The sequence below is a fragment of the Cydia strobilella genome, chromosome 16 (assembly GCF_947568885.1).
Source record: "Cydia strobilella chromosome 16, ilCydStro3.1, whole genome shotgun sequence".
NCBI lineage: Eukaryota > Metazoa > Arthropoda > Insecta > Lepidoptera > Tortricidae > Cydia > Cydia strobilella.
Window position 1 is genome coordinate 14627680 of NC_086056.1, and position 26869 is coordinate 14654548.

At 36.8% G+C, this 26869-nt stretch overlaps 1 protein-coding gene across 1 annotated transcript in view; it reads left to right on the forward strand.

The window, feature by feature from the left end:
• LOC134748623 (cell growth regulator with RING finger domain protein 1-like) overlaps nt 1-26869 on the forward strand; it is a 56316-nt gene continuing 29447 nt past the window's right edge. The window contains exons 1-2 of the mRNA XM_063683421.1: nt 1-411; nt 9009-9148. Of these exons, the coding sequence (XP_063539491.1) occupies nt 314-411; nt 9009-9148 (238 nt within the window). The 5' untranslated portion in view covers nt 1-313. The remainder of the gene's footprint in view (nt 412-9008; nt 9149-26869) is intronic.

A 26869-nucleotide genomic window follows, 5' to 3' on the forward strand; every position in this document is an offset into this window, starting at 1 on the left:
ACACCATTCTGTCAAATCGTGTCAAACGCAGCGGTACACTGTTTCGCTGTGGCCGTCTTAACACGATCAATGATTTTGTTATTGTTGTGACCGCACGAAATGAAAACATTTCAGACGTCGCGTAGTGAAAATAGAATCAGTTTTGTGCTAAATTGAAAGCGTCGTGTTAAAATTGACATGAAATATCCGTTTTGGTTTTGCAAAATAGATCGTTTAGCAAGGTCAAGAGAGTCTGGAGTGCGTGGGAACTGATGCGTTCTGTTGTTGTTTCTGGTGGTTTCCAGTGTTGTGTTTGATAAGCGAAGTTTTCGCGATGGGGTCTACGGGGCTCACATTGGCAGACTTGCCAAATATTTTTATTATGATCGGCTCGCTGGTTGCGCTGTTCGCAATGCTTGTTATACTCCTCAGGTGAGTCACAGGGGTTAAATTTAGATGTTTTTTTTTTAATGTTGGATGCCGCAACGCTAGCTTTGTCTTCTAGATACGTTGGATTAGCGCATAAGCATATTAGACCTGTACCAATAACTTCTGAGGTTATAAGAATATTAATGTTGCTTATTTTTTATATATAGTTTCCAGACCATATACTAAACCTAAAAATAATATTTTGTGTCATCCTAGGTATTTGCTTAGGTAGAAATTTAGGTATTTCTTTTTTCAATCAGCATTCTGTAAAAAAAATATTCGAGACGAAATTCTTTGTTTCCCTGTAAAGGCAAAGTGGCTTCCGACGTACACACGCATTTTGTGTCATTTTCATCCACGGGTATAATGGCATTTAATAAATACCTAATATTGATCCTAAAACGCCTAAAAAAATATTAGAGTCGGTAAGTGAAGTGTTGTACTTTACAGAACATTGTTATATGTTATTCAAACAAATCTGTGTCAAATTCATCCACCGCTTTTATTTAAAAAAAATTTTTTTCTAATTAACACCCTGTATCTGCCACAAAAAAAAATTCATGTTATTAAGTTTACGTCTACAATATTATAATACCACATTGAGACATCATTCATAATTTGGGTCATTTTGATCCACGGTTTTTTTACTATCTGGCAAAATAAAACTCAATTGAACAAGAAGGGCGTGCGCGGGGAAGGGTACCTACGCGGGTGGGGTGCTTATTATACTTGCCGCAATATCAGCTGGCGACTGAGATCTTAATACTATCTCCTTTACCCTTGTTAAGACCAACCAAGAGATGGCATTATGAGCTGTCTCGCCACTTAGTTTTGCGATACAGTGTATTTATTTCATTCGGAGGCATAATTACATTGCCTTATCAATCTTACCGTAGTAGGTATATAAATATAATTAAAAATAAACTGTAGGCTGCACTCCTCATACTGACCAACATTTGTGACGTTCCTAATGAAAAGGTACCACTTTCTCTGACAGGTTATTTGTATAAAGATATAATCAAATTTCGTCTTTATGGTAAACGACAAAGTGGTACCTACCTTTTGATTGAGAATGTCACAACAGCGACTTAAAAATTACTTTTGTTTCGATTTTTAGTAGACTTTTTAAGTTTATTTTAAGACGCAATTTATTGTGATTTTTGTTATGTTTAAGCGTGGCAAGCAACATTAATTACATTGATGATGATGTTCATTAAATACAATATTTTTTCATACTATACTGAACTGTCACCCTATACATGAGAATGAACAGCGCCCTCTTGACAATGATCATATATTACTGGTCAGGCTTTAATATGTGTCATAATTTAGTAAAGTCCCCTTTGTGGATTCTAAGTTTCCGAGTTACAGCAGTTTAGTGAAAGCGTTTTTTTTTAAATATAAATTAAGGGTTGAATAAAGAGGAAAGAAAATTTGATTATTTTTGCGCTACGACGCACGGTTTAGGAGATACAGCCCTATAAAGTTTTTTTTATTGTATTTTACATTGTGTGTTTTTTTCTTTTTTACATTGTGTTTTTTGTATATTACTTTGGGGTTTCATAAAGGGGAACGAAAATTTAATTATTTTTGCGCTACGACGCATGGTTTAGGAGATCAAGCCCTATAAAAAAACTCTTTTTTTTTTGCGTTTTTTTTTGTATAAATTAATGGTTACATAAAGGGGACCGAAAAGTTGATTATTTTTGCGCTACGACGCACGGTTTAGGAGATACAGCCCTATATAGATTTTTTTCTTTTTCTTTTTTACGTTTCTAAATCTTAATTAAGGGCTTCTTAAGGGGAACGAAAATTTGATTATTTTTCGCTACCATGCACGGTTTAGGAGATACATCCCTAAAGTTTTTTTTGTTGTTTTTTTTTTCTTTTTTTTGTCATTGCGTTTTTTGTTATTACTTTGGGGTTTCATAAAAGGGAACGAAAATTTTATTATTTTTGCGCTACGACGCACGGTTTAGGAGATACAGCCCTAAAATGATTTTTTTCTCTTTTTCTTTTTTGCGTTTTTAAATCTTAATTAGGGGCTTCTTAAAGGGGAACGGATATTGATTATTTTTGCGCTACGATGCACGGTTTAGGAGATACAGCCCTATAAAGTTTTTTTGTTATTATTTTTTTCTTTCTTTTTCTTGTGTTTTTGTATATTATTTAAGGGCTTCATAAAGGGGAACGAAAATTTTATTATTTTTGCGCTACGACGCATGGTTTAGGAGATACAGCCCTATAAAGATTTTTTTTTTAAATTTTGCGTATTTTTAAATATAAATTATGGGTTGCATAAAGGGGAACGAAAATTTTATTGTTTTTGCGGTACCACGCACGGTTTAGGAGATACAGCTCTATAAAGTTTTTTTTCCTGGTTTTTTTTTGTTTTTTTTTTTAAGTATTAATTACGGGTTTCTTAAAGGGGTTTTTTAAATTATTTTTGCGCTACGACGCATGGTTTAAGAGATACAGCCCTATAATGTTTTTTTTTTATTTTGCGTTTTTTTTTTAAATATAAATTATGGGTTGCATAAAGGGGAAAGAAAATTTTATTATTTTTGCGCTACGACGCATGGTTTAGGAGATACAGCCCTATAAAGATTTTTTTTTTAAATTTTGCGTTTTTTTTTAAATATAAATTATGGGTTGCATAAAGGGGAACGAAAATTTTATTGTTTTTGCGGTACCACGCACGGTTTAGGAGATACAGCTCTATAAAGTTTTTTTTCCTGGTTTTTTTTGTTTTTTTTTTAAGTATTAATTACGGGTTTCTTAAAGGGGTTTTTTTTAAATTATTTTTGCGCTACGACGCATGGTTTAAGAGATACAGCCCTATAAAGTATTTTTTTTTAAATTTTGCGTTTTTTTTTTAAATATAAATTATGGGTTGCATAAAGGGGAACGAAAATTTTATTATTTTTGCGCCACCACGCACGGTTTAGGAGATATTATATCTATATATATACTATATATAGCTATAATAGCTCTATAAAGTTTTTTTTCCTGGTTTTTTTTTAAGTTTTAATTAAGGGTTTCTTAAAGGGGAACGAAAATTTGATTATTTTTGTGCTACGATGCACGGTTTAGGAGATGCAGCCCTATAAAGATTTTTTTTGTTGTTTTTTTTTTTCATTGTGTTTTTTGTATATTATTTTGGGGTTCCGTAAAGGGGAACGAAAATTTTGTTCTTTTTGCGCTACCACGCACGGTTTAGGAGATATAGCTCTATAAAGATTTTTTCCTGTTTTTTTTTGTTTTTTTTTTTAAGTATTAATTAAGGGATCCTTAAAGGGGAACGAAAAATTGATTATTTTTGCGCTACGATGCACGATTTAGGATATGCAGCCCTATAAAGATTTTTTTTTTTTTTTCATTGTGTTTTTTTGTATATTACTTTGGGGTTCCGTAAAGGGGAACGAAAATTTTATTATTTTTGCGCTACGACGCACGGTTTAGGAGATACAGCCCTAAAATGATTTTTTTTCCACTTTCTTTTTTGCGTTTTTCAATCTTAATTAGGGGTTTCTTAAAGGGATTTTTTTTAATTATTTTTGCGCTACGATGCACGGTGTAGGAGATACAGCCCTATAAAGTTTTTTTGTTATTTTTTTTCTTTTTTTTCATTGTGTTTTTAGTATATTACTTTGGGGCTTCATAAAGGGGAACGAAATTTTTATTATTTTTGCGCCACCAAGCACGGTTTAGGAGATATTATATCTATATATATAGCAATAATAGCTCTATAAAGTTTTTTTCCTGGTTTTTTTTTAAGTTTTAATTAAGGATTTCTTAAGGGGAACGAAAATTTGATTATTTTTGTGCTACGATGCACGGTTTAGGAGATGCAGCCCTATAAAGATTTTTTCCTCTTTTTTTTTCTTTTTTGCGTTTTTAAATCTTAATTAGGGGCTTCTTAAAGGGAAGCGAAAATTTGATTATTTTTGCGCTACGATGCACGATATAGGAGATACAGCTAATACAGCCCTATAAAGATTTGTTTCTTTTTTTTTTTCATTGTATTTTTCATGTATTACTTTTGGGTTACATAAAGGGGAACGAAAATTTTATTATTTTTGCGCTACGACGCATGGTTTAGGAGATACAGTCCTATATATTTTTTTACAATGCATGTGCTCGAAAAGTGCGTTTCCTACGGAGCCATGTCGTGCGGAAAGTACTGCTTTTCCGCACTAGTGCTTTTTGTTTTCAATTTTTTTTACAGTACATATGGTGCTACTTTCTCGCACTAGTGCGGAAAAGAGCACTTACCGTGCATATGTCGAAAGTTTAAAGGGCCATATGTACTGTAAAACGTACGATACACGTGCGAATAGGTAATTCGCAACTCGTGTCGATTTAAAACACTCCTTTTAATAATTAAACTTATTTGCCATGACATGTTTTTTTATTTACTCGCACAATGCATAGTAAAACATTGTATGATACACGTGCGTAAAGATGATTTCCGCACTTGTTGCATAAATAGCAATTTTTTTTATCAAAGAATGAAAGAAAGTCTCGGTATTTATAACCAAATTTTACTTTAGTGGTACCTTTTCCCTATCACTGTCACAAATGTATGTGGCGTTCACGTAAACGCGATATTTTTAAGATTTCCCTGCGCAATGTTGCCAGCTCGCTCGCAAATCAAACATGTACTTACAGTTCTTTTGCATAATGGTGACATTGTACAATATCTATGAGATTTAAATAGGTAAAAGATAATTCGACGCATTCTTTGCTTGCTTGTTGCTTGTTGTTGTGTTGTTTGCGTAACTTCTTTGAATAAGTTGCGTTAATTTGGCGCACAGGCGAAGTAAACATGCGTTGCGTACGGCAAGGTCACGCCGCGGCCCCACCCTGCACGGCCTCCGTTGCCCATTCAGACCGCCCGCTAGCTTCGTTTGAACGCAAATAATATTTTTGTAATATTTGTTTATGCAGTGGATGCAAGTGACACAAATTCATACATCTTATTTATCCCGCATTTCAAATTAATAAGATGTAAACTCTAATATCTTTAATATTCTTTTGTAACGGTGACAGCCTGTTACAACAAAATCATCAAATATCTTATGAAGCTATGCCTTAATAAGACACAAAATCATTTAATGGACCTATTTAAACGATTAAATTCGACCTAAGTAATTTTTTTTAACTCTAATTTTTTTTTGTGTCATTTAGAATATTATGACATAGTATCAGATTGCAGTGGACGTAATTGACACAAACTATGTTTTCACACTAAAAACACTATCCTAAATGCAACACAGTTACATGTTTTCTCTCGAATATTTTTTTCTCCAAGATAATTCAAAATAAAAAATAATTACCACAAAATAACAAATTACTAGAAAAGCAAATTATATATATGACACAAAACAAAATGTAAGATTTACATCTTAACAAAGTATTCATAAGCGAAAACAGAATTGACTTTAATATTTTTATAACCTAGGGGTCAAAATATAGCCAGCGGTACAGGTCTATATACAAAAGATACGGGCTCACAGACATGTCATAAGTTGTGACGTTTTCAAAAACAAATAATCATCTGGTGGCTTTAACCTTAGACATTGTTTTAAAGCCAAAATCACATTAGCATAATTATTACGTTTTTTATCAAATTACCTAGTTAACTGTATATTTTTTACACATGACATCTATATGTATTGCTGTTAATAAAACAAGTTTTTAATTATATGGTTTCAAATATTTTATTTTCATGTAAAATACTATTTAGCTGAAACTATGTTAGATAGCAGTGTTAGCTTATTAGATTCTGTGTCATATAATTGAAGTAGATAATCGGTGATACTGATACCAACATCAAAAATGGCTTAGTAGATACTAATCAATCAAATAATAAATAACTATGTACTTAATATGCATATAAAGTACTTATGTTTAATATACACTCAATTTTAAGAAGTATGAAAAAAAAATTTTTTTTTATCTGGTTTTTATGGACACTAGGTGAACATGTCAGCCTCATGGGTGCTATCATAGTTCCCTACTCAAGGGAGAGGTCAATAAAGTGGAAGTATGAAAAATTGAAAACTAAAAATAAAGATAAATGCCAAACCAAAATCAAAGAATACATTTATTTAGGTAATCATCAATCAAAGCAAACATAAATCAAAATCAGTATTTAAAGTTCACTTTATATTGGTTTTTGTTGAGGAAACAATAGAGGAGGAGGAGGAGGTTTTATTTCAAGGAAACAAAATTTATTCAAATTATTTGCACACTTAGAACTGTGATATCGGGTGAATTTTAATAGGCGATGCCGATTATATCGGCCAATATATCGGTATTGTTACATCACTATTACTAAATAATGACAAAAATTTTTAGGACTTATCAGTGTTTTCAATATTTGATAATTAGCTATCATTCTATAATTACATGTTGTAAGAGATAACTCCTTATCAAAAGCAACAAGCAAGTATGTTGGTTTTAGTAGTCATCAGGTAAATATTTTTGTCAGTTACCCGTTTATAACTTACCAAAATTTAATTAACTTCTTCCTTGTAATATCCTCATGACTGAGGGGCATGACAACTGTAGATACTTCACCGCTGCTCTCCAACCCGCTCTATATTGGGCCCAGTGCATGTAAGCCTGTAATGTGGCTCTAGTCTCCAACAAATATTTTGGCCGCCCAACACACAGCCATACGACCATCCATATGCTCTTGCCACGCGGCCGGGATCATGAGCTTCTCCAGACCATCTCTGGTCCTGTTCTGCTCAGATGGTTGAACTGAATAATATGTGTTTGGTGCATTTAATTTATATTTACTTTAATCCCTCAGTTTATTATGAATTTTGTGATTATGTTATGACTACATTCAGTTGTGTTGTTCACTGAGAAAAGGGAATATAATATTCCACAATAAATTGAACTGTATCACAATATACTTGGCATTATACTGTTCTTAGGAAAATAATATTTCAAGACACATTTAATATCTAGATCACCCGTTCTCAAAGTATGCTCCAGGGAGCCCTAGGGCAGCTTGTGTAGGGGCTCCGCGAGAAAAAAACAAACAAAAACTAAAAATCCAGCTCTTCTATATGGCTGGTCCACAGTTCAATGGTGACGAACGAACATTTTTAATTTGGGGCTCCATCAAATATTTCGCTTTTCAAAAGGGCGGAATCCTTATGAAAAGCGAAATATGTTTCACCAAAAAAATTTGAGAACCGCTGATGTTTTTTTTTTTCAATACTACGTCGGTGGCAAACAAGCATACGGCCCGCCTGATGTTAAGCAGTCTCCGTAGCCTATGTATGCCTGCAACTCCAGAGGAGTTACATGCGCGTTGCCGACCCTAACACTCCTCTCCCTCGAGCTCTGTAGATGAAGTAACTGAATTAATTTCATAGTATATGGTACAGTCGCCATCAGAAATATCGGAGCGGTCAAGGTGCTCACAGATATCTGAACACGCCTCTATTGTCAAGGCGCTAGGTGCGTGTTCAGATATTTTTGATCACCTCGGCCGCTCCGATATATCTGATGGCGACAATATTGAACAAGCAAATTCGTTTAAATCCAATGGCTCAAAGTAGTGTACCTACAAATGCTAGTCAACGTCACAGAAATCATAATTACGCAAATAATTAAATATCTGACCTTATAATTTATAATCGCTTTTCATACGTACATGTACAAGTCCTTATTCAAATGTTTTTAAACTTGAGCAAAAAACCCATGTCAAATGTAATAGATATAGGGTTAGAGCTTTGTTTAATTAGTAAACATTGGTTTTCACGGCCACTTATATGACAGGGAATACCCTAGTTTGGGTTCAACAGTCAACATGACGTACAACTAATAGTATTTAGTACTAGTACTTATCTTGTGGTTGGTATGACTGGTCATGTAAATAGTTGGCAATTTGGGTCATTCCACGAAAAAGTAACACAGCTTCATATAAATTTTAACACTTTGAATCATGAATGAAAGGAACATGCAATAATTGTGACTTGCTTTACTATTGCCGTGGAGGAACCCGTTTGATAATACTCATTGCGAAAAATAAATATTAAATAAATCGCAAGCTTTAAAGCCCGCTTCAGACTACGCGGCGAGAAGCCGCGAACGCGAGTGTGTAGTCGATTTCGCTGATTAGCTAACTAGACTCCACACTCGCGTTCGCGGCTTCGCGCCGCAATTCGCGCACGAGGGCCCTTAATGTCCATTGATCCACTCCGAATGAAATCTGATAAGGGACTGATGTAGATCTTGTTGAATTAGATGGCAAAAAACCTTCCTATTTATCAACCTTTTTTGGTTGGTTGGAAATAGTCAATTTCATTCAATTTTAGGCTGCCAAGAGTAACATCGTTTAAAGTTGCGTTCCGTAACAATGTCAGACCTGCTAGCATGAGTTGCGTTCTCGCGCGCGACTCCTTGCATCTTGCGCGATTTCAATAGTATGGACTCGCGCGCAAGAACGCAACTCATGTGAGATATTTCAAGATGCGCTGGCCTGCGACGTGGGACGCTCCCCAGGGACGTGACGAGCATTCGGGCTCCCGTATGGTTAATGTAATGCGTAATATTTACTTAGTTTTTTTTTCTAGGAACATGGAGTTTATCGGCATAGTCGGCGAGGGTAGGCACCACGACGCGTGGGCGATGCAGCCCCCCCGGTTACTCATGCAGCGCGTGCACATACCCTTCACGTTCAAACTGGAGGAGACCCACTCTATAGGCTACAGCGGTAAGTTTATTTATAAGATCCTTTAATAAAAAGTCTAGGGACTCTAGGGCCGCTGAGTAGTTTACAGTATAATGAAGAAAGTTAGGGGAACATGGAGTTTATCAGCTTAGTCCGCGAGGGTAGGCACCACGACGCGTGGGCGATGCAGCCCCCCCGGTTACTCAAGCAGCGCGTGCACATACCCCTCACGTTTAAACTGGAGGAGACCCACTCTATAGGCTACAGTGGACTATAAGTAAATCGCGTATTAAATAATTTTACGGTTTAGACTCACTTGTTTTAGTCGCGTGACATGTTTCGGAGAGCCTAGGTCTCCTTTCTCAAGCACTAACAGTGCGAGCAGCGTTCACGACGGCCGTATATCGCGTGTTTGAAATCGCGTATTTCTGTAAGCCACCTGCATTAAAGTGTGTCAAATCTCTTAGCGCCTTATCCGTGCAGATTCGAACGGTACCTAACCGTATAGGTACGGGTACGTACAATAATGTTTTTGCCTTCACACAAAAACATCAACTCACTTAAACAAATTGAATTACTTAGCAACATTGTAAGTAATTACCTATTAGCTTAATTCGTTACTAAATTACTAAGTAACAATGTAAAGCCTGACCAGTAATATATGATCATTGTCAAGAGGGCGCTGTTCATTCTCATGTATAGGGTGACAGTTCAGTATAGTGTGAAAAAATTAGTTCCAGTGAAATTCCGCAACATGGCGCGTGATCATATATTCCTGGTCAGGCTTTATTAAAATCTTGCAAGTACATTTTAACCTACTTCTAATATCCGTACCGATTTTAAACTTTGCAAGTATATCGAGTTGATCTATCGATGGAGCCAGAACATAATAGAACTCTAATGGTGTAGTTTAGGCCCCTAGTGATTGGGCTCATACTCATATGATTCATTTTGACGAATCCAATTATTTGGGGGCGTGAAGTACAGTCGACAATAAGTGTGTTTTTAAAAATGAAACTTTTGACAGAAACTTACGCGTCCTTTCGATGCAGTTGATCACAAAGAAGAGAAATCACTTTGCAAATCAACTCAACTGTGTCAGTGCAGCTGGCGACATGTTTACATGCTAAGCAAGGCCCAATCCTGATTTCCCTGCTCACTCAATACAGTACCTCAAAAACCAGTAATAAAGTTCACTTTTCCCTGATTAAAAAGGCGAGTTACGAGTGTGCGTGAGTTATAATTGCATGTCCACACTCGCACGAAGTTGCTAATTGATACCGATAGCGGTCACCGTGTGACTGTGTGACCCATTATTGGAGACAATGGATATTAAGAAGGTTGTAATAGCTGAAACAGGGTTACAATGTTGCGAAATCTTGAATAAACTCGGCGTCCGATCACCTAAGATTAACGGAAAATAAGCTACGAGTTTTTATGTTCCTCCGAAATGAGTCAAATGACATTTTAATAGGCAGACGTTGGTAATTAGCATTTTAATAAGTCTGCTTAATGCCCGGTGCACATCTATTCCAGTGGCATTCCAGTCCACTGATCGAATCCATAATACCACCATACGAGTGTGTGTTCTCTCTTATAAGTCAGTGTTGCTCGCAGCTCACCTAGCACACTCCTACTCGCTTCGCTCGTCGTCGCACCTATCTATTTTCTGTCTTCCGTGATTGTAAACAAATGAAATATAATAATGGGAAATTATGCGAATGGTTAGAAAACGTAACAGGAAAATAAGCTACTGAAAAATAAAAAAAATGGGGAAAATATGCGACTGGTTAGAAAACGTAACAGGAAAATAAGCTACTGGAAAATAAAATTAATGGGAAAATATGCGATTGGTTAGAAATGCTTTCGGGAAAGGAAGCAATTGAGAAAAAATAAAATGGTAAAAATTGCGAATAGCAAAAATTGCGATCTGAAAAAACGATTTTCGGAAGGCAGAGTACACACTCCACCATACATGCATACTGTATTACAATTCTTCTTGGTTAATAAATAATTTTTACTTTTTACTTTACAAACCATTAAGCGACTCGATTCAACCAATCAAGGAATGCTTTAATTTTAACGAATTAATTAACAAAGACCATTGACATCCCACGTACTTAACAGACAGTCACAGTCTTGAAAGAATGGTCACAGTCATTGCCACGCGCCCAACGGTTCTTAATGCCATCGTTGACAGTTAATAAGTCTTCTTAATGCCCCTTAATACAACGAGATAAGGTCTACTTATAGTCAGCCAAGCTATGCCATCGATGATAGATGAGTTTTATTGTAACGAGATAAAGCTTACCCGTGTGCTTGTTGTCAGTTCAAAAATGTAATTACTTTTTAGGGTTCCGTACCCAAAGGGTAAAAACGGGACCCTATTACTAAGACTCCGCTGTCCGTCTGTCCGTCTGTCTGTCCGTCTGTGTGTCGTTGAAATTTTCACAGATGATGTATTTCCGTTGCCGCTATAACAACAAATACTAAAAACAGAATAATATAAATATTTAAGTGGGGCTCCCATACAACAAACGTGATTTTTTTGTTGTTTAGGTTAGGTTGTTTGTTGTTTGAAAAACGTTGTTTATTTCCGTAATTGTACGGAACCCTTCGTGCCCGAGTCCGACTCGCACTTGGCCGGTTTTTTGTCTGTCTTGGGATGTTATAGAACGGTGCCCAACATTTTTTACATCGCGTCGGCAGAAAACAATTGGTGACGAATATCCTCCTACACATTTTTTGGTGGTAAAAAACAACTAAGAAACTACGGTTTTCTTTGTTATAAAAGTTTTTCGCGTTCGCCTTACGTTTTTAGGGTTCCGTACCTAAAGGGTAAAAACGGAACCCGGAACTAAGACTCCGCTGTCTGTCTGTCTGATTCTGATGTCTGTCTGTCTGTCGGTCTGTCCGTCTGTCACCAGGCTTTATCTCATGAACCGTGATAGCTAGACAGTTGAAATTTTCACAGATGATGTATTTCTGTAGCCGCTATAACAACAAATACTAAAAACAGAATAAAATAAATATTTAAGTTAGGGCTCCCATACAACAAACGTGATTCTTTTTGCCTTTTTTTGCGTAATGGTAAGGAACCCTTAGTGCGCGAGTCCTACTCGCACTACAGTGGAGTTCCGCAGAGAAACGATGCTGCAATGCCGGTCATAACATGCGGTTCCTGAATATATCATAGAGACATTATAATATGTATGTAGATTAAATAGTGTATGTAACTGTACATAATTAGACATTAAAATACTCGTGTGATCCTTTTATGAAACTCACTTCGTTCGTTTTAATGCCTTCCAGTCACATAAACTACTACAGAAATGTAGTGTAGATTTATTTTTACACTACTTAATAGGTATACTACTTACCTACTTTTTATGTATTTTTGCGGGTCTATATGTTAATAGGTAAAGCTGTTAAAGATACAAAGACCCCATTGCACGTTTGCTTACATATTTAACGTTTTGATTCATAAATATGTATACACCTTTGTTCCTTATTTGAATGGATTAAGGTTGAGAATTGAATATTTATTATTGACTACACAGGAAGTTAAAGGTTTAGGTTAATAAATCACCTTGATTCCTTAAGAATTTCCTAACTAAACACATTCTTGTGACGAATGTACGTGTAAAGACCAATTGATAAGGAAGACTGCTTACCTCCATATAGGAAATTACCTAGTCAATGCATAGAAATAAAGGAAAAGTGGAAAAACTCAATTGCAATTAACGTTCGGCCAACACTGATGGCAGAGTTAACAGATAGCGTAATACTTTTTTCATTTCTCATGCTCTGAAAGAGGGTCATTGTTGTTCTAAAAGGTGTGCAGAAAATGATACGTGTCTGCACTAGAGCATTTTACGTTCGAAGTACGATTTTTTTAATTTTTTTACGATACGCAATTGAAATTTGAGTTTAAATGGATTTGTTATACAATTTCCATTCTAATATTTGACTCTCCATTCCATAAATAACGATACTTTTGCCTGAATTGTTAATTGAAAGTACCCTCAAAAAAATACTATAAAAATGTATACTTGTCATGTTTTAAAAAAAACACATGCATTTTACTTTCCTCGTATTCGAAATGAAAAGTAGAGTGTTTAACTCGGGTGAAAGGCATCATTTCTGCCTCGGACTATTGGCGCTCTCACTGCGTTCGAGCACCAAAATACCTCGGCAGAAATGAGTGCCTTTCATCCCTTGGTTAACAATCTACTATTTTTTTACATATAAACCTTAAACTTAGACTTAAAAACTAAGAAATATACTCACCGAGACAATTCTAACATCCCAAACACAATTAGGTTGCGTTGTTTATCACAGAGTTCCAATGGCCACCTCCTGTCTCCATCATCAGATCAGCATTGCATTATCACCCAACTTACATATGTATGCAAATTTTCAGGTACATTGGAAGCCGGGAAATGGGTCAAATTTAACGTGCAAGATTTGATTACAGATACAGACAGACACAGCTCAACGGACGGGACCTTTTTTACGCTTTCTTAATTATTTTTCGAAACAAAGAACTATATAATTAACAATCTAACAATCACTCTTCAGTCTCTTGACGAACGAACACATTTGTACATAATATATATACGTTTAAAGTTGACACAAGCTGTTTCAACATCACGAAACTTAACAAAAACGTTTTGTCCTGTTCATACAAAATAAAAGCACCACTTGTAAACCTTAATACAACGACAGAAAGAACACATATGGTCAGTTTAATATAGCTGTTAGTACTTACCGATTCACAATAGATTATCCCCGTTAAAAGTAATGCGAGACGGACATAATGTCTCGTTTTGTTGGACGCCATATTGTTTCTTTTGTACATTTTCTACGGCGTTTGGTAAGGTGTTTCATAATTCTGTTACAGCGATTCCTTTGAAAACAATTATGCTCATTGCTGCATAAAATAACGCAGAATAACATACGCAATAGGAACGTGAAAGAATAGTGAAATGTCGGGACGAACTAGACAAATATTGTAAAAAGTGGCGATGGCGGGAGTGTCTAACCTCTTGAAGGGGTATCGATTATAAAATTTATAAATTACTAGCGACCCGCCTCGGCTTTGCACGGGTAGTTCAACTAATTTACACAAAACCTTTACAAATTGTACATATAAACCTTCCTGTTGAATCACTCTATCTATTAAAAAAAACGCATCAAAATCCATTGCGTAGGTTTAAAGATCTAAGCATACATAGGGACAGACATACCTATACAGACAACGGAAAGTGACTTTGTTTTATATGTAGTGATAACGCTTATTCCATTTTCAACTTTATGTATGTTTAAAGTGAAGGACTGGGTGACGTCTAGCGCGTTGACACTTGACAGCACAGATGTCGTAATTTTTTGAATCAGGAAGGGGATACCCTTTCATTTTAGCGGTATCTCTGAAAGGGAAACCGCTTCGATATCTAGAGCTAAGTCAAATGAACGGGTAAGCAATTCAAAGGGAAAACCAATCGTTGGGGTTATTCGATAAACGACTAAGGGAAGGGGTTGACGGGTCCCTGCATAGAAAACACCCATGACTTAGGAACAAATATCCGTGCTCAATTGCTCATCATACAATTATATGCCCTTGCCGGGATTTTAACCCAGGACCATCGGCTTCATAAGCACAAAGATAGATATAACTCCGTAATAGATGGATACAGTCTAAGGAAAAAACGTGCCTCGAAAATCACGAAAATTTGATTCTCGATCAGAGGGCGCCACTAGTTTTGGCCTACACTCGTATAGAGGGCGTTGACGGTTTCGTTTGTTATTTATAATTTTAACGCATATCAGTGAAAGAACATGAGTCAAAATCATAAAAATAGTTAATGCAAATAAAAAAAATCATTTATCTACATTTTATCGTATTTTTATAAATATTTATTTTTAGTTTTAAAGTGTGTCGACAGATGGCAGTGAATTTACTGGGGTTACAAAATTTACTATGACAGTACCGCTCTAGTATAAGTTACTCTATGATAAGCATGACTACCGACTAGGCCAGACTGCAGGTCGTCTATTATCTTTGTTATAAGAGTTATTAGGTTTCCAAATTGTCAGTTAGGAAAAGAACCAACCCAAATCAAACGCCTCATAAATGTGTTCCAATTTGATTTAATGTCGCTGACAAGCAATAAAATATTTATCGGCTTGGCTTTACAGTACAAAGCAATCTATTTCTAGATTTATAGGAAAGAAAATGTAAAACTGGGACGATAAAAATAAATACGTGTATTCAATTGGCAATGTAATTTTACTCTAGGTATTTGCTTGTTTCTTGTTTTTATCGTCGTAGAAGATTTTCCACGGATGCATATCTGCATAGATTTTCCACGGATATATTGTTAGATCTCTTTGTAGAAATTTTTATTTCATTTCTCAGGCTCGTATAATGATTGTCATAAATTAGTTTAATTTCTTATCTGTGTATTGTCGCTGGCCTGTATCTGTTTTTTTTTTCCCAATAAAGAAAATAAAATAAAATTTGCACACAGATAGGTTTTTATGTTGATATTTCCCTTCCCACGGTGATAATGATTTTATAGTTACTTTCAGTGCTTTAAAATATGCCACAAAATCTGTTTCCGATAAACTGTAAGCAGTTTTCTTAGTTTTTTAATTTATAAAATTGCCATTAGCAATTGCCTTTGAATTTAGCGGCAGCAAGTTATTTAAAGTAAATTCTGCTTCTGATCTCAATTTCGTAGGAGTACAATTAACATTCATTTAAATTTTCGTCGGAACTCATATTAAATAACAAAATCAACAACGCACAATAAATCCGGCCAGATTTCGAGGAGGATACGGCACCATAGACCACATCTTCACAGTGCGGCAGATTATACAGAAGACTGAAGAGTATAATCGGCCCCTGTGCTTATAGCATTCGTGGACTATGAGAAAGCCTTTGACTCCATTGAGGTCTGTGCTGTTTTGGATTCCCTGCAGCGATGCCAAGTCGACTGGCGATATAATATCCAAGTGTTGAGATGTCTGTATAACGCAGCTACCATGGCCATCCAAGTCCAAAACCAGCAGACTAAGCCAATCCCCATGCATCGAGGTGTGAGACAAGGGGATGTGATTTCCCCCAAATTGTTCACAAATGCATTGGAGGATATGTTTAAAACGCTCGACTGGAAGAAACATGGTATTAATATTAATGGCGAACACATCTCACACTTGCGATTTGCGGACGACATCGTCATCATGTCTGAGACGATGCAGGATTTAGAGCATATGTCTCCGGATGAACTTGGACAAAACGAAAGTTATGTTCAATGAACGTGTTGCTCCGGGACCTATTTCAGTACAAGGGGCTGTACTCGAGATTGTTCAGGAATACTTCTACCTCGGACAAATACTGCAGTTGTGTAGAAACAACTTCGAGAAAGAGCCGAATAGGATACAGCTGGGCTGGGCAGCATATGGGAAGCTGCGTCGAGTCTTCACGTCGTTAATCTGAATGAGTTGTCACATAAATATGAACCTTAATACTATCACGATAGTTGCTTTTTAAACGTCATGGCTGCTTTGGAAAGTGCTGAATACCGCTCTTAAAAGAAACAAAGGCTTTTATTTAACAAATTAAGGCCCGAGCCCAACAAAATCATCTGAGAAAATTCACTCCCAACATTGACTTATATATTACTTCTTCGTAGAGACAGGCCTTACGGGCACTACAAAGTGGGCCAGTTCATTGGTGCGCAAATGGCGTTTGTGTACATGTTCTTGGGTGCGCATGTTCGCTTGGCATTATATGAACGGGCATAGACCCTTGACGTAGACGCAACGTTTAACCTTTCTCAGTATGTAGTCTATGGTTAGTATTGGTCTATAGGTATTACAAGCAAACAGGTTCGCTCGGCTGTTAGGAAAGGTGCTAACGTCCCACCGTAAACGAGTTAGATGGGTGAAAGCCAATTTGAAATAGAAAGTGAAGTCACGGCTTACCCCTTCCATAGTAAAACGAGTAGTACAACCACGGTGTAAAGTAAGTATCGGATCGACCCTTATTGACCGCGTATAGGTTGAAGTCATCGTTCGCATCGCATCAGGGGCGGGCCGTCTGTCCCTTTACCAAAGGCCTACGTTTAAGAAAATTCAGATAGAGTCGGACCAAGTGTGGCAATGTCATCATTACTGTCAAATTTCTTTGAAAGTATGGCGAAAAGTTGGCTTAGTTAGACCATAGATCTAGTATTTTTTTTCTATAGATGTGCTATACGCGTGCGCCCGTGAGGGAGAGAACATACGCAATGCGACAAAATTAAAAACACGTTTTAACGTTCCTGACAACATACCAAAAACAACCTACGTAATTTGGTCGGGTTATTTGTTACCCACCATAAACCATACTAAATTTACAGTGGGGAATAAAAAAATGTAAGACTGTGACAAGGACAAACAATACTTACGCTTTCTCTGCTAATACTCCTACTAAAAGTTCCATTAGGGCATCTCGTTTAGTCATCTCTCGGGTCTACCATTTCATCTCTATACTATTGTACCTCTATGGCTTAGACGGACTCTACGTACAGAATTTTCACAGTCTCTTTACACTATTATTACAGTTTGAGGTGGTGTCAGAGCGAATCACGTTGTCCCTCTCTAACGTTCGAGTAGCCTGACTCGTTGTCTTTCTCAATGAGTGAGTGCCTCAATGAGTGGTGCAGTCGTGAACTGACCTTACTCAACAAGTTTCTAATACCACTATAGGCCAGGTAACAGTGTGATAATGACAGTTTCTGTGTTCAAAAAAGAGTGCGTCGACGTGCTTCTATATTTTTGTAAAACCGAAATGATACCCTGAAAACTGGGCCATGCGCTTGGCGAAGAATAGAAGCCAATGGAGGAACCTGGACTTCAACAGGACATGATGTCACGATCCTCAGCATTGAGGGACCGACTGAAGAAGACCCTGAAAACTATAAGGTTTTCTCTTCTTAAAAATTTAAAGTACCAGAATTTACAAACGCGATGACGCAGTTTGTCTCATTTTAGCGTTTATCCGGGGACGTCCTCAGCTATTGCTTTGGAGCCCAGGGTCATTGGCGTAGCGTTAACTAATCTACCCGTGGGCAAAGTCGTATCTGCGAGGCCCTTCTAGACTCTGGGGGGCCCCTTTAAGTGCAAGGCCGTGAACGAGGGGCCGCTCCACCCACGACTAGCTACTCCACTGCCCAGGGTCCGCTTTTGTCCTCCACTGCGAACTGTTTTGTGTCCCTCTTTTGCGAGACCATTGGCACTCAGGTCAAGCCAACATCGCCAGGGTTTTCCTCTCGGTGTTAAAAAGTGACGGTTATTTTTTGTCACGTGGAAAACGCCATTACGTCATCGGCCGCTTAGCTACTTCTTCTGCTGGCTCACATTATGAATGAATTCATATTGTGATGATTCAATTTCGCAGCTGGGTGTACTAGAATATAAATATTTACAAATACACTTACACTACTTATTTCCATATACTTGACCTCTTAGCTAGTTGCAGCAACTTGAATCTGTAGTATAAACACGACGGACGTTGAAAATCCTGTTTTTGTAAGAGGGGTCTTAGAGGTATTACCTATCCCACCGAGGTAATGAAAATTGTTAATTTATAAACCTTACGATCGGCATTTTATTTTCCATGGTTTCAGTTTACTGTATTTCAGATGAAAATATGATGAAATTGTAAATACGTTGTAATAACACTAACGTAATAACTACGCAAGAACTGAGTGATAACTTGATAAGATAAGGCCTGTAGCTTCGATACCGTAGGTCATGGATTCAAACCCGGGCTCGTACCAAACACCTCGGGACTTAAACACCATACATTTTGATATTTACCAGTTCCGGTTAAGAAAAAATCTGAGGAAATCACCATAGATTAGCAAATATATACAAACGTATGTTTTATCTTATTTTATAGCATTGTCTTATCTTTTATCTCCGATATCACAACTTTATCAAAGAATATATAAATGTTCTCCTAGTTCGGTTGCACTAAAGGGGCCCACTGACTATCAGTTCGCCGGACGATATCGGCCTGTCAGTTGTTCGGAACTGTCTGACAGGCCGATATCGTCCGGCGAACTGATAGTCAGTGGTAACCGATTGACTAAAACATAACTCAGCAGAGAAGTACACTTCCTGTACAATAAATGCAGACTGATTACGAGTAGTTCAACCAGTCACTAACTGCAGATTATATATATATATATATATAGTCCTCCTCATCGTTTTTGTTGACGGCGACCCCAAATAAACATTATGGACGTTGTCTAGCGTGAGCCCTAATGTGGCTGGCTAGGCCGAACTTGTTCTTAAATGCTCTGACAATAAAGTTGGCCAGCTGCGTTGAACGTGTACACGTAGGAGGGCTTAGGTTTTTCTTTCCTCAACTGGCGTTTTATGTCTAGGCTGGTGAGGCGGTTATCTTCAAATATTTTGACACCGTTATGGATGGTAGAACGTTAAGATGACCTTCCAGCAAGCTCCTCCCAACGCTCAGGGTCGATGCGATTGCGGCAACTGCAGATTATAACAGATTATTGAAAAAAAAAAAACTAAAATATGGTTGTCTGTAAAGTCGATTTACGGACGATAATTTTGCGTGATAACATCATAAACATTAACGTAAGGTTACCACGAAGATCTGTTCACAACGTTACCATGGAGATCTGTTCACAACGTGACACGTTTTCGTGCATGCTACCGGTGTTCATCGATTTATAAGACGTTATCACGTCAAAATTCAAATTATTAGTCACGGATATGAAATCCTTCCCAGCGTTCCCAGTAAAAACAAAAGAGTAGCTTTTTTTTCAGATTTGACCCACTTAATTCCAAACAATCCACGCTAAACAAATGTCTGAACGTGGGATCTTTATTATTGGTGAGTGCGCGCGCACGCGGCGCGTGCGTTGAACTCGCCGTCGGGACAGAATAAATACATCAAAGTAGTCTATCTTCAATTTGAACAAATACGGCCGTAATACAAAAATGTCAAAATATATGGCTTTTTTGCCTATCCTGTGGTGTGTCTGTGCTGAGTGTTACTAGTAAGTTAACTGTGAAGAGTCAACTTTTTAGTATTTTCTAAACAGCTTAGGTACGGTACGGTGACAGGTGTCATATCCATACAGTTAACCTTAAAACTCAAGAACTCTCAAAAACGGCCTCCTAACCTAGTCGGTAGTAATAGTGACCCTGCCTACGAAGCAGGAGGTCCCGGGTTCGAATCCCGGTAAGGGTGTTTATTTGTGTGTTTATCACAAATATTTGTTCCTGAGTTATGGATGTTTTTTATATATTGGCGTTATTCATAAACGCTTTTCTTTATCTGTCATTTTGACTTATGTACCTATTTGTAAAAAAGGGATAAAACATAATTTAACTAAAGCAGGCCCGTAAAGTTTTATGAATAAGGGGGTATGTAAGTATATAAGTATTTATATATATCTATGTATTATGTATATCGTCGCGTCGTCTAGTGCCCACAACACAAGCCTTATTGAGCTTACTGTGAGACTAGGTCGATCTGAGTAAAAATTGTCCTATAATAATAATAATAAAGAATTTGACAGTCGTTGCATCCGACTTTTTGTGAACTTCGAATGAATTTCCAAATGTTCGTAGATAATTTACTGTCATTGTCTCTATGCTGTAGTCAGGCCTTTGTCCATCCTGCCCACTAAGTATTTATTTAGATCAGATATAGAGATAATATACGATGCGATGCCTGTGGACTGCCTTATGTAATATAATATGTAGGTATCGGTTAATGTCAAGTGAGTCATAGTCAGACCAAAAAATAGCTCCGGTTAGCAAAATTTAAGAGGACATTAGAGACTGAATTCGTTTCTTATTGAAATCGTTTTTTAGCGATAAGACCGCCCGTTGTTTACCTCACTTGAGTTGCTGTATTAATTGTATTGTTTTCTGTATTGAGGTGTGCAATTATAGTCTGCATCTTCTCAAATTATTTCTACGTCTAAGACGAACGAGAGATTTACGTTTACGAGAAGAATCTGTTAAACAAAAGAGAAGATTCATACTATACTCGTAAGAGTACCTATTTGTTGTGAATTTTCGCAGTTTAAATGTATCACCAAGTAGATAAATCGACAAAAGAGAACTAACGAACTTATCGAGCCTAATCAAGTAATAAAAAGAAAATAATAATAAGTATGAAGTGAAATTGTATTAAGACACATTTTGGGGCAGTAAAAGCAGAAATAATAAGTTAATGCTTTTAGCATTCTTTTTTATTCACATTTTCATCAATTGAAATGACTGCCAATTGCGAATTTGAACCAACCACGTGCATGAACTGATTTTATCTGAAATATAACCCTTATACAGCCAAACACAGTACAAAGTGGATATTAACATTTCCACATATGAAATAAACAATCGTACGAAGTATACGCGGCGCGACGCGGAGCGAACATATCGCGACGTTGACGTTTGACTCCACACTCGCACAACTTCACGGCTTCGCCCCGTGATTCGCGCACGAGTGTGAAGGGCCCTTACGAGTAGAACACATGTTAAAAGCAATCGAAGGTCGTGACCTTGCCTAGACGTGTTGGCAAACCAGTCCAGTGTAGTGCATCGAGCGTTGAACTTTACGTTAAGGCGGTTCCCTGAGGCAGAAGGCGAAAAATCTCCTTATATGATCATGTTTTTCTAAGAGGCGTTGATATGATATGATATGATATGATAGACGTGGAAAAAATATGTGTAGTTCTTGACTATATTATCTTTAATATCATAGCTTCCGATACACGAATTATGACACTACGTAAACGAAATTAATAACTAGCTTAAATCTAAAATAGGCCCTTGAGGCATTGTACCAAGGATGCTGGCGGCATTTCCCCGCTGTATCGCAATGCTGATACGTTGTGCGAGAAAGCCGCCAGCTCTTCGGTCACCAGTTAGGTCAACCAGACGCTTCGCGATTTCTGCAAACAACTTATGCGCGCTGGGACCCCATGGACCTAGAGTTTCAACTCCAAATGGAACGAAATGATACTCTCTACCGAGGCTCTTATATTTATTACGTTTTAAAATTTCGGCGCTTTCCGCCGCTCCGCCCGCTTTTACATTAGTCCGTTGGAGGTGGGACGGTGCCAGTGTATCTACGCAGGTAGCATCCCACTACCACTTTAGTTTTAATACCACTGTATATATCTTGTATGATTATGACACTTCGCTCGATACAATTAATTCCCAAAGTAACCTCTAACTCGGACTTTTAACCCAACTTTACTGTGTTATTTACTATGTAATACTATAAACAAAAAAAGAAGATAAAACAATCTTAACTTAAATAGTAATTTCATAGCTTTCGAATTTCGATATTGTAAGGTAACGTTTTTAAAATGAATAAAAATCGACAAAATTCGATCAAAATTTACACTTGGCGCGCATGATCTTTCCCGTTCTTTCTTGCGAAATGTGACAGTGACAGCGGCAAACCGATGGAACGGCCTTATCGACTACTACTGCAATGTATGTTTCAATTACAATTTTAACCTCTAGCGGCCCACGGGACACGGGGCCTACCATATAAGAATATTGGCAGTCCAATTTGAATCAAATAAGTTTCTAATCAAACAAAACATAACAAAAACAACTCAGTTGCAATTAATAATTATTTAAATTTCATTAGAGGTACTAGTATTAACTACCGCGGGACGCTAGAGGTTGTAACACCCGACAAATTAACAGCGCCATCTAGTTAGTCACGCCATCTGCGTAAAATCGCTGGTGTAAGAATATTAGAAAACTAATTAAAGTTATCGATCTGTTCTGGAGATGAATGGTAACACAAACGCATAAAAAACTTTAGTTTAGCGCCTAAACGCATATAATTAAACCATAAATTTATCTACGTTCCGCCATTGTATTTTGTATTACGTAGCCTTTTCGGCAGTTATGTCACTGAATTGCAATATACCTATATTATATGTACTAGCGAATAATACAAATAATAGAAGTGGATCTCTCAATTTCGCGCTGTATGTGACAGTGTTGCAACGCTTTAAGGTCATTCTATAGGCTGGAAAGCTATATTTCTGCACACATCTGCTCATGTAAATCATGTCTTATTAACCTACAATAAGGTCGCTTTTGCAACTAGACAATTTTAGAGCTTGTGAAATTCAGTTAGCGATATATAGATAAGATAAATGGTTCTTAGAAACCTGGGTAGCGGTAAGTTAATGTTAAATACAATATGACAGTGCAGCTATGTTTATTTACTAATTTACTTGTACAAAGTATGCTAGTTAAATTATTCTTGATAAATACGAGTATGCAGATATGTATGACAAAGATATAATAGTTCATACATCGGGATAGCCTGTTGGCGGGGCTCGGAAAATTACTAAGAAAGCAGTCAAAATTATCCAAAAAAAAAAACATGGTGAGATTGGTGAGTGTCGTGGAAGTGGAACACTCGGTTGGAACGAAGTTAAGAAAGGCTGGTGACGTGTTCATGTACATGCTCATCTCATGCTTATGCTCACATTGTCATGTTTTTGCCTTGTCTTGTGTCATGTCTTTTGTCTCGTGTTCTCGTGCCTTAGGTCTTGTTCTGTTTTGTTCTGTCCTGTCCTGTCCTATTCTGTTCTCTTGTATGGCTTGTGACGCCAATATTTAACATTTGCATCTATCGCACTAGTATGGTATGTGACGCCAATATCAAACATTTGCATTTATCTCAGTAATATGGCATGTGACGCCAATATAAAACATTTGCCTTTATTGCAGTAATATGGCATGTGACGCCAATATCAAACATTTGCATTTATCTCAGTAATATGGCATGTGACGCCAATATCAAACATTTGCATCTATTGCAGTAATATGGCATGTGACGGCTAAATACGGCTTTCTTTCACTTAGCCCCCCCATCCGCAAACCGGTAAGGAAAAAATGGTAAAATAGAGGCGCCTTTCTCCTTAGGATTGAGTCCTTCACCTCTTAAATTCAATCTCCGTCATATTTGAAGTAGGTACTTCTATATGTACTTGAGTTTATGATATGATTTAAGTATACGTGTACTACTTGAATTTATATCGATACAAAAACACACAAGAGACAATAAACAGTAACGATTTTTGCAAAAAGTTACCGAAACGTATAATTACCCATAAAACTACTATCAGTCTTCCATTTCTGGGTACTGGTTTACTATTTTAACCGATTATATGTCTGGCACCATTATGTTATCGAATATCGACCATTTTCTGTCGCTATGTTAATATTTAATAGGCAATCGAAATGTAGGTGTATTCAGTACCGTTCGTTCATCAATATTTATTCATTCCTGCCAAGGCATATATACAGTGCTTTTCTCCAAACATGCGAGGAAATAAGGTAAAATAATCATTATTTAAGCATCAAGCATCATTTAAATCGAACCTTCACATCAAAAACGTCAAAACCAATCTAGTTCCAATTCCAAACATAGCTTTTTTTTAAAGTTTACAATCTTGTTTAAAATGTCAATTTTATTAAAATACCGTATTCATTTGTAAAAAATTTATGAAAATACCAAACGTACAAACAATTGTCCAATAATTTTAAGCAAATTAGATTATTAGCATAGATAGTTTTTAGCATTTAATATAATTGGATAATTTGAGAATATAGGTACTTTAGTTTCTGAACGCATCGCGTAAAAAAAACTAAGTTATTTAAGACACTTCGAAAAACGCCTTGGGTTTCCTTTTTTACACGTTATATTGGCTGTATACATTGATTTCTTAGTCTAAACATGTCTTTAAAAGGTAAAAAACAATACAGTAATAACTCCCCGTCCGCTAAAACTGTAAAATAATGTTGTACAACAAACGTGATTTTTTTGCCGTTTTTTGCGTAATGATACGGAACCCTTCGTGCGCGAGTCCGACTCGCACTTGGCCGCTTTTTTATTATTATATGATTTTGACATAATGAACATCTTCCCAAACTAATTTTGATACAATAAGGCGAACATTTCCGAGCATATTGGAGAAAACATATATTATAACAATCTAGTCACTAGGTATAAGTAGTTTTAAAGTTTAACTAGTTTTTTTTTTTTTTTTTATTAGCCAATTTTGGTGTCCCACTGCTGGGCAAAGGCCTCCCCTCGTTTTCTCCACTCGACCCTGTCATCGCCATTTTCCCACCATTTGGGGTAGAATGCGTCCAAGTCGTCCCGCCATCTCCTTTTTGAAAATCATCTTTCCGGAAAGATGGGCCAAAATGGTTACTGAGTGGGACCCACGGAGCACCATAGACGGTGCAGGCCGGGGTTCAGGCAGACCAAAAAGAACTAGTTTTAACTACTTTATTTTTTCTGAAAATGTATGGCAACAATCCTGATTTCACCCTCCAATCGCTTAAATTGTAGCCTCAATTTCGTATCGCCGGACAAATATCCCGCTCTCAAATAAACGAGTTGTTTATGCAAATCGTCTAAATTGTGCGCGACATTCGCTACGCAAATTGAGCTGATTTCATACGAGCGCTGTTTTCATTTATGGTTAATGTATTTATAAACATTGTTATTGTATGGAAATACTTTAGAAATAACATTCGACAAGGCCCATATTACAAATACCTTACAAGACTAACATATAAACGCATTTTATAAACTTAAAACTAAACACTATTTGGGGCATTTTCTATGAAAAGGGACCTTATTGTCGATGGCGTTTACGCCGCACAGCGTCGCGCGGCATTGTATTTCTATCGGAGCATGGTTTATAATGGCGTAAGCGCCATCGACAATAAGGTCCCTTTTTATAGAAAATACCACATTTAGGAGACAAAACGGTGTGGCTCCATTTAATCACTGACCAAATTATTTAAAGTAGGTTTTAAATGTTCTCCTCGGAAGTCCTGTATTACTATAATTATGATGAGATGAGATTTTATGAAACAATAGAACATTGATTTGTTGATTATGGTCTATCTTTAAAAACACGCGCATGTGCCATCTAATCTGTAAGATTGTCCATACAAAGTTGCAGCGTATTGTGCTCTGAATAGACATAGTAAATGAATAAAGTGAGTAATACACAACAACACCCATAAAAAATCTAGCACGTGCATATCGGTTAGTTTACCCTTACAAAGAGGCTATTTTATTAGAGATAAAGTAATCAACATTCATCAGAACGTCAGGACTCAGGCCTCTCCCATTTTACTTTATGACCTAATTTCATCAAGTTCTTGCAAGCAATCTTGCTGGATATTCAATTCACCTATAGTTTGGAATAGAACATTAAAATTCAATGACATTTTCGTTATCGAATTTATTTATTTTTCGGGAAATTGTTTTTGTAGGAAGTTTCCGTTCTGTAGGTACGGTAGTACTATTATTTATTCTGTGTAACCATTTGGTCGCCATATTTATATTTGAAGAAGAAGAAGAAGAAGAAAGAAGAAGAAAAGACATTTATTGTAAAGACCTTCTACAAACAGCGCCACCTCAGTTACAAAAAAGAACTTACTCACTAAACACTTAAAGCTAGGTACAATGGTAGTTATAGAAAAAGGAGTAAGGTAAGGGTTAATGAATAACAAGAAATTTTGGCGCCGCTATAGTGGCTACAAAAGGACGCCACTCAGCATATGCTCTGGTATAAATAAATACCACAGCGCTGGGCTATTTGACCTGTATGTATGGGTATTTCAACAAAGAGCTGACAGCGTTATGTATTAGATTGCAATTTATTT